The following is a 17500-nucleotide window of genomic DNA, read 5'->3' as shown; positions in this document are numbered from 1 at the left end:
CCATAACATTACGTGATCTAAGTCAATGCGACGCTTTGTAAAGTGTATTTAAGTATATGTCTTCAAACATTTTCTTGATAGAGAATCTTTACAAATGAAATCTTGATCCCGATCTTAAAAATGGACATTTCCAGCCCAAATTTTCTCAGTCGCGAAAATGCGAGTGTGTTTTCATTTTTAGTTGCAAAATCAATTTTTTGGTCGCAAATGACCATTTTAGTCGCAACTTGGAGCATGCAGACGGACGGATGGACAGACGGACGGATGGACGACGGACAAAATTTGATCAGAAAAGCTCACTTGAGCCTTCGGCTCAGGTGAGCTAAAAATAAATCATTTTCAGACTCAATACTCTGCTCTGTCAAACACAACAAATTATTACCTGGTTCCACATGGTACATTCTTGACTTCGTCTGTCTGTAGTGTCGTCTGCAACAATAAAAGGTGGACTTAATGTGCAATGGTTATCAAAATATCCATACACTTGTATGAACTCTGTGTATTACACATAATGATAATTGTTTTTTTTCCAAATAATAGATATATATAATAACCTCTTCTCCATTTCACAAATTGATATTACCTGCAATAAATGCAAACTGATGACAGAAAAATTGTCTTTAACAAAAAGAAATTGAGCTCACCTGTACTGATCTGAAGGATGTTATAAATGGAATCATAAAGTGGTATCCTGGGTTACTTGTGGTCGAAAGTAAAGCTCCACCCTAAAAAAGTGACAATTATCATTAAATATTTCTTATTTTCTTATATATACATGAAGTGAAAGTAAAACCAAATCAGATTGTCCGTTTCTAAATCTTATGTACTATTTTTAAACTGAACAATTTGGTTAATGCTGTATGAGAGAAAAAAAATAACTTACCCTGTAATAAACACCAACATGACCTGCAAATGGATGAAGTATATTTGAATTTACATAAATATTAAATCAAATTTAACAGATATATACATGTAAGATACATGTACTGACTTGGTAAGTACATACTCTAGCTTACATACACATAATGAGACAAAAAATGACAAAAATTGAAGAAAAATATTAATAATCATACAGTTGAACTTTGGTATCCCTAACACAGATATCTCGAATACCATGGACATGTCAAAGTAATTTGGAAGTCTTTTACCCTTGATATCTTCAATTATTGGATATCTCAAAGTTTTTGGTCCTGGTACCATCAGGTTCGAGATAACAAGATTTGACTGTATTACCAATTTCCAACTGAACAAAAAATGATAATGAATAAAAACCCAAACAAACATAAAAGGGAAAAAAGAAAAATAAGGACAAAAATCCATTATCTCAGTACTTACCCTCCTCAATTTTGTGGATTGAGAAGTTGACAAGGATTGCTCCAAGCGCAAGGGCCATACCCATTCCAACTAAGCCTGGCTGAGACATGTTTCAATTTTTCTGCAATACAAATTGATAGAAAAATTATGCTTTCAATTTCAAATGATGATATATTAGTAAAGTAAAAGTGGAAATAACTTCATGGAATAGCATCTGATGTGATGGTTAACCAAAATGACCGATTTAACTTCCAATTTTGCTTTAAAATGAATTGATTTAATTAGTACTAGAAAACATAAGTTTCCTCTGAAAAACAAACTTCAAATAAAAATATTAACTTCCATTAAAAAGTCTTTAAAATCATATACATTTTATATACTGTCTCTTATTAATTCCTCCAAGAAATGTTTTGTGCTCTGAAAACCATATATAGTACCACTCTGCTATTCACTAACTTCTTTGGAATAGGCCTAAATACGATTTGAAGGGCAACAGCATATGAGAAAAGTTCCACTAACAGAAAGCCACGTGTGATCTGGCCACAGAACAATTTATCTGATGCAAGTTAGCTCTTCGCTTTACATGATGACGCAGATCAAGGATCTATATTTCTAAGGAACACGTACTAACCTTTTCAAAATCTACTGTTTTATACATGTTTAGATCACCATTACTGCGCTATGATACATCAATATAAAAAAAGCTTCAGAGAATTGAACAAATACTTATTTTATTACCTACTTGAAATTACAGGCGATGTGAAATCCGAAATAGCGAAATCACGCTTCCTCAACTTTCAATTTTGGATGGGTGTGTATAAGACTAATATCGAGCCCGACTTTATTTCGCCCTCAGCCTATTTCCACACAGACCGATGATATATAGTGTATTTGTTTTATTCTCCCAATATCAACAAATGTGTGACAATATATCATAACATGTTCATCTTGAGTGCAGTTAAAAATGGGGCATACTAAGGGAACATTTTTTCTCTCTTTTCTTTTTCAGACATGCGAGTTTTCTGCTCGATTTTACACATGTACTACCGAAATGTTTCGGTATGTTCAACACAATATAGTGATTTAAAATCGTGACCTCCTAATTATAATTGCCTATAATTGCATTGTCCTCGAAATCGAAGAATATTTAACATGTTTAATTCATGTATGTTCCTCCAGTTGTTAATACACCATAACCCACACATGATGTATCAATTCCTCAATTAAGTCATATACATGTATGGTGAATTTGCTATATTGATTCAATGCCCTAAGCTTAATAGTATTCATGTGAGTCGATGATGTAACAGCATGTACTGAGCAATTATAATATGAAAACATATATAAATTTTACACAACTTCCTCTTGTGGAATTAATTATCACTTTCAAATTAATTCACGTTTTCATAGGGAAGGAAGAGTTTTGTACAGGTTGCCAAAGTCAAAACATTTAATAAAATTCTTACTTTACTGTGGCCTGCTATGATATGATGCAAGTATGGATTTCGAACGGTATTCAGGGATTTAGCATATCGTTTTTGAAAGGGGACAGTCAGAGTAAAAAAAACTTGATAAAAAATCTTCACAAGCAGTGCCCCCAAAAGGAAAATTGTCCAAACTCTTTTCTCATACACTACCACATTACCCTTAATTTACTATGCTGCTACAAAAGGACGTGGGTGGGCAACCGGCCTTTCCACGAACATTTTCAATGGTAAAGTTATGTTTGCCCCCCCCCCCCCGATGTTACGTGCCTGGTCTTTTAGTAATATCAAGAGCCAGCTAATTTTTTTTTACCAAAGTTTTCTAATTAATGTGTATCTTCATATTTTACTTCACAATGACTTAATTGTTGGTGCATAAATATTTTATGTGTATCAGAATTGAAAATCCTCCCTGTGTTTTATATATACATGTTTTATATATATGCATGTACACGTATGTAGTAAGTTTTAAATTCTCTGAACTTTTAAAACTTTAATGTAACATTTTAATTTTTAAAGTTTCTTCTTTTTTTTTTTTTACAATTATAGAGTATACCGAAAGATCACGTCAACTTTTAAAAGCTTGTTCAAGATACTCCCCTGCAATGATTTCACCTCTCAGCTGCCAGCATTAACTTTAATTAAAAAATAATAATCTCCACCAAAATCAAAAGGTAATAAATATCTTTAGCACTTGTTAAACCCGTTATAAAAAACGACTTCTAAAGTGTTACGATCAGGCACAGCTATTGGACTAATGACCCCGAAAACGTTTTATTTCCAATATCTTTTGCAGTTACATTCATTGTTTAGAAAATTAATAATTTTTCAACTCGGGTGAATTGTTACGGAATTTCATATATTGGGTGGAAATGTAAAGTCGATCACTTGATTTTTCTTTTAGGCTACGTGATTCATATTCCTTGATTTACGTTGGCATTTTGTGAAAAGCATTTCGCAAGATTAATAAAAATGTCACTATCTGAATGGAAAAAGGCAAGGAAACAGTCACCTTATTTTATTAAGAGAGATTAGCAATATTGAGACAACAATATATTAGCAACGTATGTCTCGAAAAAATTTTCATTATATATAATATATTTAATAAATAAATAACGGAATTAGAAATTCACACGAAATTTTGTACATTTCTTATAAGAGTTATGTTTCTTTCAATATTCTTTTATCATAAAGTGATTAATCTATGAAAAATTGTATGAAGAAACGTATAGTGTAAATTACAAGAAAAACTACATTTTAGCAGTCATTTTATGCCTTTAAATAATAAATTTTGAAGAAAACACACGCACACACACCCTCACACACACACACCTTTACACGCATTAAAAAAAATAAATTTACAACACCTGATCATGCACATATACATGTATTTCTCCTCGTATCATCTACGCAGGGATTTTTTTTTTTTTTTTTTTTTTTTTTTGTGTACAAAATTCTTATTATTCTCATAATTAAGATTAGGATCAGAACAATAACTGTATTTTTTTCTGCACAATTTTGTTTATAATAAACAGAAGTTTTCAGTAATCATAACAGTGTAGCTTTCATTACTGGCATTACAACAGTTGGCTATTATTATACAAAGCATCTTTTTGATAAAAACACGAAGAAAGATTCTTTCTCTCCCGTTTCAATTCTTCTTTTGTATTAATAATTATATAAAATGCCGTGTTTTCACTATTTCTTGATCAAATAATTTTAACTTAAGAAAAGGAGATACTAGTATTATGTATACCCTCAAGGAAAAAAAATTATTAAGGTATGCTGAATATTTTACCTACGAGGATATATTTAAAGAAAACCTTACGCTATCTCGTACTTTTTCCCTGCGGGATTTATTTGCTATCATATTTAACTAAACCCTTGACAGATAGCGAAACTAAATGGATATAATGTAGTTTTGGAATTTTTTTCGCTGTGGTATGGACATAACATGGACAAAACCATGGGACAAAGGATATTTTAGCAGGATATTGCAAAAGGTGTCGAATCTGAGGTGTGAATGAATATTTTAGTGGAATATTTATAGGATATTTTATCGGAAGAAAAATCAGTAACCTAAAAAAATTCAATGGACATTTTAGCGGATTTTTTTTTTCACAAGTAAATATACTTCTCAATATGAGGCAAGTAAATCTTGACCAATTACAAAGTTATCAACCTTACGATGGCTTCAATGGCATGGTAAAAGCAAAACCAAACTTATACAGGAAAGTAAGATGGTAGAATTGATAGAATACTTTAAATCAGACCCTTTTTATTTCTTCCCATACCACTCTCATTCATAATCCTACTCCCATCTCAGGCATTAATGGTAAAGATTGGCTAACGGAGGAGATATAGTTATACGTATATGTTTTACTTAATGTTTAGTTGAAATGTCCATATCCTATTTCAAAATTTGTTAAAAGTTCCAACAAATCATCCGTTAAAATGTCCACAAATTTCCCGCAAAAATGCAAAATGGCCTATCAATTCGTAAAGTATGAAAGATCTATGGGCAACAGGGGTTCGTCGTGCATCAAGATTCTAAGAATTTGTTTCTACTTTTTTTAACTCACTGAAATAATAGTCAATATATATGTTCAAGTTTGTAAATTTTTACTAAATGTTCACATGCCTATTCTAGAAAAAATAATAAAATCACTGCGACCAAGGCATGAAAAATAATTTTAGAGAAAAATTATAACAGCGGCTCATTTACAGAACACAACATGCTGTATATTCACAGGGGAAAATATTTTTAATCATTTGTTTTAATGAAAGATTTCTAGATTTTATGTTTGATCCTTACTTATTTCTTTATTATTATAAAAAAAGATTCCTATACATGATTTGTATCAAAGAAATGCATAGAAATGGCATGAAAAGGTGAAAAGCTGCTTATTTCCAGACGAATTCCAAGATTTAAAACTTATCTATTTTGTTTAAATTACATGTATCTAAAACACAAAATTTTGCATTATAGATACTGAAGACGCGGTGTTCCTCGATATATTTTCGGTGACAACTATTTCCTACATGTATCTTCGGGCGATTTTGTATTGTCTCAACACTTTTTCTCAGAATAACTTTAAAACTTTGGGTTATGTGGTATATTGTAATATATTATTATAGTCCGAGTTATTATACTTTCATTTTGAATTTGCTAAATGGAAGAGTTTTATTTTTTTGCGGGTCCATTAATTAAGGGAAGTACTACCTAAGTTTACTATCATGCAAGATATATACACTAAGTATATATACTATTTTGTATCATCTGTTATTTTTATTAACAGAATTACTATTGGGTATATCTTAAGCTATTGAAGGTATAAAATATTTATTAACTAAATATTTCATATTTAAATAACCTGAAAAAATATGGTATATATTTCATGTTCTAAACAAATAATTCCGAGCAACTTCATGTCTCAATTTACAATACTGTAGTTAATGCCATAGGATGCTCACAAAAATTTATGAGATGAAAAACCGGTTTGCACGGACCTCAAATATTATTGTTACAAGACACACCAGGCTTTCATTTAAAGTCATCGTTATTCTCCAATTATTATATTCCTCAAATCTATACTACATGTACATATCTCTATATTAAAATTCAATGCAAAAAATGGAAAAATGAAAAAAATTTTCCAAATTGTCCTCATGCAATTTCTAAAAATTGAATTATTTGTATTGTATGAACTTAAAATAAGAAAAAAAAAATTCAACACATAAATTAACATTCATATTAGATAACGAACTATTTTGCATGTCAATTCAGGGGTTGAAAATCAGCTGATGAAACCCTGTAACATTTTAACAAGAGAAAAATAAAGAAATATAAAATGAGAATGGCTGCTGTGCAAAAAATCGTTTTTCAAAAATTGCATAAAAACTACTAGCGTATTCCAGAAAATTAATACTTTCAGAAATACGTCAAATCGACAATTACTTTCTTGAAAGAATTTTTCTGAAGATAAAATCTTTTTCAGTGAAACGTCTTTAGCCAATTCCCGTCGTTAACTGTACTAAATTATAAATTTGTTATTTGTTCAGGGGAAACACTTTAGTAAACCGTACGATTATTTAATAGTGTTAAAAGTTAATTTATTGTGATAATAACACTATGACAAAATAATCAGCAAACTAGTGATAGCTCATCTTTAAATAGGTGCAAAAAGACAAAATATCTTTAAAAAATTCATTAAGTTATTTAAAAAACTTAAATGCATTTATAATTTTAACACGATATGCTCGTAAAACACTGATGAATATTTTCTTTCAAAAGAAAGTCAAATTTTCGGGTCAAAGTCATGAGATAAAAAAATGTTAATACAAAAAGATAGATCTCCCAAGGTAAATTACAGTAAAATATGAAAGTTCTAGCACCAAAATGTCCAGAGGTCATGACTAAAATAAAAGGTTTCAGAAGTTAGTCCAACTCCAAGGTCTTAAACCTCAGTCACATTTCCAAAAACGACCAACAGCCGATGGTGTTTGAGGCAAAAATAGATTCTTCGGGCGACAGTCGGCTGTTCGTCGGTGGTTGTCCGACCAATTTTGTGTCTGTCGGGCCGTGTTATAATTCTTTTTTCTGCGTCGGTGGCCAATTTCTTCAATTAAAGTAGTCGTTGAATAGTCTGTCGACCAACCTTCGATCATCTCCGACCATCAGCAGACATTTTATTAAGTCGGTCGGTCGACATTTAGGAATTGGTTTCCGTAAATGTCGGCCAACGGTTAAAATCAAACTGTGGCTTATAGCGAACGATGATCGGGCAACTGTTGGCCGACTTACAATTATTTAATTTTTGAAAATTATCGGTGTTCTTAGGAATCAATGTGACTGCTCCGCGTCGACCGATACTACGGTCGGCAGACCATGTTTTTCAGCCGACGATACGAGAAAAAAATTAGTCGCCCGCACATCGGCTTAAATGTGACCTAGTCAAAAGTCATGAACTCAAAATGTAGGTACCCAAAGAAAAGTGTTATATATATGAATTTCTTGCAACAAAGTTGTTTCGTTTGGAATAGGCCAAAAAAAAATTAAAGCTTTTCAAATTAAAAAAAATGCAATGGAAATAAAGACATATCGAAGAACTGGGAAAAAAAATTACATGTACTAGTATTTCCCCAGAATCTTCGTTTACGGGGGCATACAACTTTGTTTTTCTGGGTTTCGTTAGATCTAAATAGATCTTGCTGAATTACCCCGAAAAAGTTTAAGATAGATACACAACCAACAATATATGTATTGATAATGAGTGAAAACATTGAACAATGGATTTTTCTAGAAACAAAACCAAGATTCAACAAAATCTATATTTGGTGCACATCTAACCTTATATAAAACAGTGAATTATTGTGCGTTTCTGCAAAAGAAGCTGGGACTATTGGATGAATCTCCTACCCAATCAAAAGTTAAACCTTAACACAAACGGCCCGTTATTTGGATCTATATTTTTGCACAAGATCTTCTTCATTTGCACACTGAGCCTCCCCGTTATCTTCCTGATTGTGAAGAAGTGTATAACCTTCCAACCGGAAGTTTTTCCCAAGGAGAGCTTTGTTCGACAGTTAATGAAAACTTCCGTAGTCATTGATTGATGCAACATCTCGCCCCAACAGATAACGTTTCGTCTCGATTGTCTTCTACTTGCTCAGATGACCTTTAAAGAACATGCCCCCAAAAAGCTTCCCATCGTTCTGGTGGTCTTGAGATTAGAACAGAAACTATTCAGTTGTTAAAAAGACAATGTCGATTTTTAAATATAAATGAGGGATCTCTTGCCGTGTTTTGTGCAAAAATTTTATAAAATCTATAGCTCTTATGAGAATTAAAATCCTTCTTGAAATAAAAATGTCTGGATCTCCTTCAAAAATACTCATTTTGAAGCCTGTCTAAGTACAGGGGCCCGTTTTACAAAAGAACTTACGATTAAGACCAAAAACTTTCGATGATTGTAAAATTTTGCAAAATTAATCATTCTCTTTGATATTGTTTCTGTAAAAATATCTTACCACCTTTAAAAAAGTTTAAAATAATTTTCAATATAAAGTTAATTAAAAAGTTATATGAGGAATTAAATTGTGTCTTAAGTCGTAAGTCCTTTTGTAAAATGGGCCCCATATTTGTATCTTTGTTATTAACATTAGTGCATTAACTTTATACTAACTAATCGACATAATAGACGTTTTTTGTCAGTGTTTACTGTTCTTTACTTTAAGCTGTAAGTTTGATTTTTTTTAAAATTAGAAATAAACTTTGCAACATTTTTTTAATAAAATAATTTTCCAAAATAAATGCAAATCAAATAAAGTCATATATTTTCTTTAAAAACTGAAATATGTTTTAGTTTGAAATATTTATTTTGTCTAATTCATAAAAATCTTTGTAATAGTGTATGTTGCAGTAAAATTTCTGCATATGCATCAACAGAGGAATTTTACTGTACTATTTTTCATCGATGATTCATGTTGTTGACGAACATTCTGCAGATGTACAAAATACTATGAAATGATTTATAATTGTGGATTTACGATCACACCTCAATTAATTACATATTTTATATCAATTCAAAGTTAGGCACGTAGCATCAGGATTTGATATCAGAGTAAAAGGCTATTTGCAAGAGGTAATACTGTAAACAGCAGTTTATTCAAGAAGTGTACAGAGAATCAGATGTGGATACCAAAAAAAAAACCTTATAATTAAAAGAAAATAAAAAAAAAACAAAAAATTAAAATCACAAAATTTTAACAATATCGATAACATCAAAATGTACGACTTTTCAGCAGTTTTACCTTTTTTCATTCCTCATGATAATTTACAATTGTAAAGTGCTTTTTGACATACCCCCGGTAGTACACAGCTGCTTTTTCAATAAAAATGGAATGAAACTCGTTAGTATACATACCTTGTCATTAGTCATTTTCAAAATCATTTGTTAAACATTTTGATTGTACATACAAGTACTGTAAAGTTGATATTAAAAGATGCTTTTGTTTCTAATTGACAATATCTATGTAATTCAGGAGATCAGGAGATCCAAGAAGGATATGGAGATAACGAACAGTATTCAATCTCAAAGTCCATAAAACAATACAAAATAAGAGCAGAGCAAACACGGACCCCCGAAACATCAGAGGTGGGATCAGGTGCCATGGAGGATTGAGCATCCCCTGCCGACCGGTCACATACCCGTGTGCTCCTTGTCATGATCAGGAAATAACGGAAAAAATCCGTCGTCAATTCAGTGTATAAATAATGGACTAACAATAGGTATGAAAAACGTCTGTCAGCATTTGACTCAGTGATAAATTGTATTTGCTGACATGGTTATTGTATCGACCATAGAACATACGAAATGATGACGTTAAACGAGACTGTTGATATTCTTGTTTCATCAACTTGCTTGTCAATAATTTACCTCGTCTTAGAAATTGTTCATACGTAGAGCATGCTCTTGCGTATCGAATCAACTGAGATATATATACTCCGTATGCAGGTGATGAAGGTATATTGCTGCATAAGTAAGGGAAGTTGACGATAGAAAAGTTAAAGTCATCACGTTTATCATATAGCTTGGTTGTTAGATTACCATTAGTGTCTTTTTCAAGTAAAATATCTAAGTATGAAACAGAAGTGTCGGACTCTGTGGTATCTTTTATCTCAAGCTCATCAGGATATATCGTATCGACGTAGGAATGGAAATTACCATTATTAATTGACAATGCGTCGTCGATATATCTAAATGTCGAGTTGAAGGCCAAAGCAAGTGTTTTCTTCTTTTCACGCATAAGATTTTGCATAAATTCTACTTCATATGAATATAAAAATAAGTTTGCTGGAATTCCTCTTGGTGCCAATTGCGCCCCGTTCTTTGCAGACCTAATTTGTTTTCATTTCAGTGAAGCAGAATTTATTCAAAAACTTCTATACATGAGCAAAAGAAAACACTTACTATGGCCTTTAAACCGACATTTAGATATATCGTTAATGTATTATCATTGAACAATAATTACTTCAATTTATAGGTCGATTCAATATATCAAAGTGCATTCGAAGTAAAAAAAAAACCACACAGAGTCTAACATCCGTTTCATTCATATATGGATATTTTCCTAGAAAAAGACGTTAATGGGAACGTGACAATTGAACTTTACGATAAATGAGATGACTTCAACTTTTCTATCTTCAAGTTTCCTTGTTCATTTATCGTTATACCCTTGTGGTCTGCATGTGGGATCTTTGTATCCCGGATGACTCGATGCGCAAGAGCACGCTCTGCGTGAGGTGAATTTTAAAACGAGACAGACTGTAACCAATAAGTTGATGGGGCAGTGAAGTCAGCCATCTCGTTTCAGATTATTTTTTCGCAAGTTCTCTGGTCGAAGCAATGACATCGTCGGCAGATGTGTGGTTCATATACTAGTATCATTAGGTCGAATGTTGACTGATGTTTTTCGAGCTGGTTGTTGGGTCACTGTGTTTTAAATAGAAGTTTGTATTTTTTTTTTTTATAAATTTACTAACACAACATAACTAAAATCCTTTAAAAGGCCTAGTCCTTTCTCTACCATTAGTGCAAATATTGATGTTTCGTTCCAGCTGTTTTTAAATTTTAAATTGAAAATGTGTTACATCAACATAAACAAACAAGATGAGTTTGTGAACCTGATGCCCCCGTTTGGGAGCTTCTGGCGAGGGTTGAATTTACTCAAATGCATATCAAACTCCAAAGGTCAAGGTTGAAATTCTTGATACTAAAAGGAAGGTCTTGTCACAGGGAATACACCTTCAAAATAAGAAAGCACTGATTCTAATTGTTCAAAAGTCATGGCTAAGCTTAAAGATTTTAAAAAGAATGTCACACTTTAAGGTCAAGGTCAAAAATATTTACACCCTCTGAAAAGTCTTGTCACAATAAATACACATGTGAAGTATGAAATTTAAAGCCCTAGCACCAATTGTTCAAAAGTCATGACCAATGATAAGTTTTTGTAAAAGTGGGTCAAACTCCAAGGTCAAGAGTTAAAATTTGGAGGTACCAATGGAAAAGTATTGTCACAAGAAATACACCTGTAAAATATGATAGCCATAGATCCATCCGATCAAAAGTTATGAGCAAGGTTTAATTTTTTTCGGACAGAGAAGCAGACGGACAGGGCAAAACTATACACCCCCAAATCTTCGATTACAGGGGCATAAAAATACTTGTGGATCCTGTTAAACCTAAAGAAATCCTTCGAGAGTTTTCTATAATAATACAAACCAATAGAGTGCACCCCGCTACAAGTTGTACAATCTCACCGTTTATGATGCTCTTGGATTCTATAATAATGAAATTTAGAATTATTAAAGAATTGAAATTGACTCAAATACAAAATATCAGCTACGATAAAGACATATTTTATGCGTACTTTTACTCATTGAATCTTTTAAATATTTGACTGCTATCCGGATATTATCGTTTTAGCACTCAGAGCTTCCACAAAAAGAATGAAATAATTTACCCATTTGGAATCCTGTCGTATATTTGTAAAATCGAGATAACGGCGTATTTTTTTAACGTAATTGGGAGGTACAAAGAACTGTAAGAAAAGGGGTTCCAGAGAGAGACGCCGAGAGGAGAAGAAAATAACAATTAAAGGACAAAGGTGGACGAGTTGGGGTAAAAGGAATGGAAAGGTTGAGAAAAATGGTGGGTTACTTAGAATGGGATCATTAAGGTGAAAGAAAAGGGAATGGGAAAGGACCCTCCCCCGGTCCACCCTTTAATGATTTTATCTTAAAAACGCTTTGCGTAATTTTGAAGGGTCTCATTTACTTGCTCGTGTTTCTAGAATCTTCAGCTTATGTAACAATATAAAATTTGCTAGATTGTTCTTTCTTAGTCATTAAAATCTTAGCATTTGATATATGAATGAAACTTTAAAAACTTTACATAGGGAAAAAATTTTACTGAATGTATAAGGATCAAATTAAAATTCTTGTGGATCTAGACTTATATACGTAAAACATGTATCGTATAAAGGCTTAAATAAAGAAGGAAGACAAGTTCTGATGTGGATGTTGCAGATTTCAAAGGGAACAATAAGCCTACGGGCCTTAACGCTCATCTGATTATAATACATAGTTATTTAAAGGATCCATAGAGTATAGAATACATTGATAGATGGAGCATTGTTGCCCAAAAGCAAGAGAATAGGATGATCAGGATCAATGAAATAATTAATCTAGTATTCAGTAAAATAAGTTCTAATCTGCCCCCCCCCCCCCCAATTTATCACTATCTGAATGCAAATTATTTTCAAACTATAAGTGCTGCAGAATTATCTTTGACTCCATCGTAAAGCAAATAACATTGGCCTCTCTTGGTCTCTGATTAGAACATTTAATAAGATGTTATGTTTGTCTAATTCTTATTTTTCTATTATTTACAAGTCTAATTGATCATTAACACTATCAAGAGAACTTTTTTCCATTATGCATTTTTTTGGTACAAAATTCTCTTTTCGCTTAATCTTTCAAATCCAATATTTACAGTTCTAGTGATAAACTATCAAAAAAATGGCAGAGGGAATGACTTCTCTGAGAATACAATAGAAAAAAATTGTTAGTTGACGTTTCCTCTCTACTTGATCATGTTAGTGTTATTTAATTAGCATAAGTCATCATCAACCTTCTTATTTATGTATCAATATACTATTAGGACCATTTCCAGCTTAGTTTGGACTTTCAGTAAGGCGTGGTCCCGTGGGGATCCGGGTTAGAATAGGTCCTCAGTACCCCCTTGCTTGTCGTAGAAGGCGACTAAATGGGGCGGTCCTTCGGATGAGACCGTATAAACCGAGGCCCCGTGTCACAGCAGGTGTGGCACGATAAAGATCCCTCCCTGCTCAAAGACCGCAAGTGCCGAGCATAGGCCTAAATTTGCAGCCCTTCACCGGCAATGGTGACGTCTCCATATCAGCGAAATATTCTGGAGAGGGACGTTAAACAGTATTCAATCAATCGAATCAATCAGTAAGGCGTGGCATTCTCGACGTTACATAATTAGCTTCTGAAATTTACACAGCTTTCCTTCACTGTTGAAATAAACATGTCATAGAAATTCGGTCAAATGCCAATTTGTGTATCGAATAAACAATTGCATTGTTTCGTCTTGCAAAGAGGTGGAGCTTAAGTTGTCTCATCGTTGTCAACAACAATTTAAAGTTCCTGATGTTATTAATTTCTTAACCAATGAGACTATATTCGCCATTTGACAGGTGGTAAACATGTAGCGCCGAGAATGCCACGCCTTACTGAAAGACCAAACTAAGCTGGAAATGGTTCTATCATCTGCATAAGGAGTACATTATTGTCTATCATTGAATTCAAAACGTAAAAGCCTCCTCTACGTTTGATCAATTTCTGAATCTGAAACAAGACAAGCTACTCGCAAATAAGTTGATGAAGCAAAGGATATCAACAGTCATGTTTAAAGTCATTATATCATTTCGCAAACTTTATGGTCGATGTAATGACCTAATGACCAGTGCGACATCTAGCCTAGCAGTAGGCTATCGATAGCAGCTACATAATGATCTTCGAAAACAGCAGCGAACAGATATGATTTAAATTAACACTGTATTTAAAAATGACTGAACAAGTGATGGTCTACGTTTCGACTAAAATATGCAAGGCTTTTAGACCCTAAATTTTCCAATACTCAGCCTAAGAGAGTACCCAACATGCAAAACAACAGCCCAAAAGTTTCTATCTTAGTAATGGGACACCCATCATTATTTTCAATTGTCCATAACTGAGTTATTTCAAACTAAAATAGGCAGCACTTTGATGTACCGAAGCCTAATTGTAACAAAAGGTGCGATACTTGTTCCTGGTTAGAACAGAGAGTGAACACTCTGCCGTCGCGAGGTTTCGTGTATTGTTCAAGGGTATTTCAAGTGATTATTAATGTACTCTGAAGTGAGCACTTAAATGTGACTAATATATTTTATTGATAAGATGACCCGGCCTGGCTTCTCTTCCTTTTTCTGTAAATAAACTTGAAAAACTATTCATGTATCAGCACCCCATTAGGCTGACGGATACTAATATCCAGTTGTACTTTCTAGCTTAGCATGAAAATTTATTCATAATTACTATATCAGAAATTTTTAAATAAAAAAAAAAATGTGTGAATCGAATCATTGCAAAGTTTACTCATCTCTAAAAATCAGCTCGGAATCTTTTATTTTCAGGTTTTCAAAACCCTCGGAATTCTAATAGATCTGGAGAGACTATAATTTCCTCAAAGAAATGGGAAAATAATCCAAAGAGGCTAACAGGACAAAGAAACATTCTTATATTGGCTGGCACGTGGAGACAAAAATACGAAAATAAAAGTTTATTGCATGTATAAAGTGACAATTTTCACTATTCAACTACAAGATAAAGGATACTAATTTTAAGCAAGCATATTCAAAGAATTGTGCCGGTCCCCCGCTTTTGGTGTCTTAGTGGGTGAGATGCCATTATTTATGGCATATTGTGTTAATCAACATACTACTGAGTATGTTGATAGCCAGTTTAAAAGAAAAATTTGGTACTGAGAGAAGTTCGATCCTAACAACCCCCCTCCCCCTAACGAAATAGGATTTTCGTGTTAGGACAATAGACACATTTTCTTTTCTCTTTTTTTTTTTGCTTCTGAATTTTTTTTTCAGGATCGTTTTTTTTTTCTTTAAGCCATCCTCCTCTTTCAATTTCCTTTCGAGCCAAAGCACATGTGAGGTATGAATGCCGTCAATTATTAAGGGCATAATGATTTCATCTGTAATTACGAAAGCACCTTTAACTATACAATTTTCGCTGTCTACAAGTTTCTTTTCGGGCAATAAAATATACGAAGCGCAAAGTAACTGAGTTATTTTTTGGCGTGACATTTTTAAAACAAGAGGCCCATGGACCTTATAGGTCACCTGGGTATCATGTAACAACTTTCCAACAATGGAATTTGATTTATGTTTTAAACCAGAGGCCATGAAATTCACAATTTTGAAAGAGGCACTATTGCTTATCATAACTATACACTTAGCATACTTACTTCGGTTACTTGATACCCAGAGGTAGATCAGAGTAACAAAGAGAAAATGCACTCCCACTTTATACAGTTGTACACCCCACCGCACAGAAACCACTGACTCTGGCGCCACATCTTTCACAATTTTGGTAATTTTATTTCATCATGTTGTTAATAAATACCAAAGTGCAGATTTCAAAGCATTAAATTATTTTCAGAGTATGTACACCCCCCCCCTCCAGGTACCTCTAACCCAGGGGCCCGGAAATTAACCATTTTGGAAGAAGCAGCTTTCTTCGTCATAAATATATATGTAATAAGATCATTAGCATAATACCCAAGAGAAAATGAAAAGATTTTCAAAGAATTTATGCATTTTCACTATATAAACATTAGAGCCCCGCCCTAACACAAGAAGCCCTGACCCAGGGGCCCTGATATTCACAAAACTCAAAGAGGCATCCTTCCTCCTCATAACTATGTACAAAATTCATCTGTCTTTCACGCAATAGCACCATTCCTGTTATACTAAGTATTCTGTGTTGAGACTTTGTTGTTTAAAGTCCCTATCACGATCTTTTCTGTCATAAAGGAGAGACCACCACTTGTCGGTGGAGGACTGCAAATGTACATTGTATACCCTATACTCGGCTCTTAGGGCCATTGAGCAGTGAGGGATCTTCTTCGTGCCAACACCTATTCGAGACCTCGGTTTAAACGGTCTCGTCCGAAGGTTCTGTCTCCACGTCCAGCAGTGGATTCCAGCCCGTGACAGAAGGATCAACTACATGTACCTACCTCGCGACTAGCTCTTGCCACGCTGCAGGCATGACTGTAACATCTAACTAATTTTTATTACATCCCATTTCTCTTTATATTGAGAAATATCCATGCACTGATGAAGGCACCCATTTGTTAAGGTCATTGAAAGATCTGACTCGATCTCACTTAATATGTCGAGTGCTTGGCGAAAGAACAGTTAAATGCACCGCCAAGGGTTTGGTATTGGTCAGAGGAGAAGCAAATATTGGTCTTCCAAACACGATCGGAAGCAAATGCCCTTCCACTAAGCTACAGTGACGGTGATAGAAAAGTTACTAGACGTACTGGGGATAATCGTGAAGTGGGAAGAGCGAAGAAATTGATCCCTACGTCGCGGGTTCGAATCCCACTGTGGGACGTGGAGACCCGTCCTTCGGATGAAACCGTATAATCCGATGCCCCGTGTCGCAGTAGGTGCTGGCACGAAAAAGATCCCTCCCTGCTCAATGGCCCCGAGTGCCAAGCATAGGACAATGTTTGCAGCTCCCCACCGGCAAATGGTGGCGTCTCCATATCAGTGAAAAATTCTCTCTCTCGAGAGACGTTTGACAACATACAATCAATCAATGTTCCGTCCTGCATGTCTAGCTGTCTGACTAAACAAATTTTCAAATTACTAACTCCTACAATTTTGGTCTGATTTCAATATAACTTGGCATTAATGCAGACTTCAAGTAGATATCTATCGGTGATTTTGATGAATGGTGTTGCCAGGGTTACTAAAAATAGAAAATTTTGTGAAATTCAAGGCCTTCTACAATTTTGAACTGATTACAATATTACTTTGCACACAACTAG

General features: G+C 33.7%; 1 protein-coding gene and 1 long non-coding RNA gene across 4 annotated transcripts in view; one reads left to right on the top strand and one right to left on the bottom strand.

Moving 5' to 3' along the window:
* The window catches only part of LOC134237197 (erlin-2-B-like), a 7607-nt gene extending 5448 nt beyond the window's left edge, over nt 1-2159 (bottom strand). Inside the window, exons 1-5 of one of the 3 annotated variants that reach the window (XM_062719303.1) lie at nt 2057-2159; nt 1336-1435; nt 884-906; nt 645-725; nt 383-429 (exon numbers count right to left, since the gene is read on the bottom strand). In XM_062719303.1, coding sequence (XP_062575287.1) covers nt 383-429; nt 645-725; nt 884-906; nt 1336-1423 — 239 coding nt within the window. In that variant the 5' untranslated portion in view covers nt 1424-1435; nt 2057-2159. Of the gene's footprint in view, nt 1-382; nt 430-644; nt 726-883; nt 907-1335; nt 1436-1683; nt 1702-2052 lie in introns of those variants that run through there. The other 2 variants (XM_062719310.1, XM_062719317.1) reach the window with 2 other exon arrangements.
* A 2363-nt stretch (nt 2160-4522) lies between these two features.
* Nucleotides 4523-5972, top strand: LOC134237220 (uncharacterized). Its single transcript, XR_009985778.1, has 2 exons — nt 4523-4801; nt 5788-5972. It is a non-coding gene; the product is annotated as an uncharacterized LOC134237220 (long non-coding RNA).
* Nucleotides 5973-17500: the final 11528 nt, after the last annotated feature.

The sequence above is a fragment of the Saccostrea cucullata genome, unplaced genomic scaffold (genome assembly GCF_032062105.1).
Source record: "Saccostrea cucullata isolate Sc308-1 unplaced genomic scaffold, CSIRO_AGI_Scuc_v1 ctg574, whole genome shotgun sequence".
NCBI lineage: Eukaryota > Metazoa > Mollusca > Bivalvia > Ostreida > Ostreidae > Saccostrea > Saccostrea cuccullata.
This window is presented reverse-complemented; position numbering and strand designations above follow the sequence as displayed.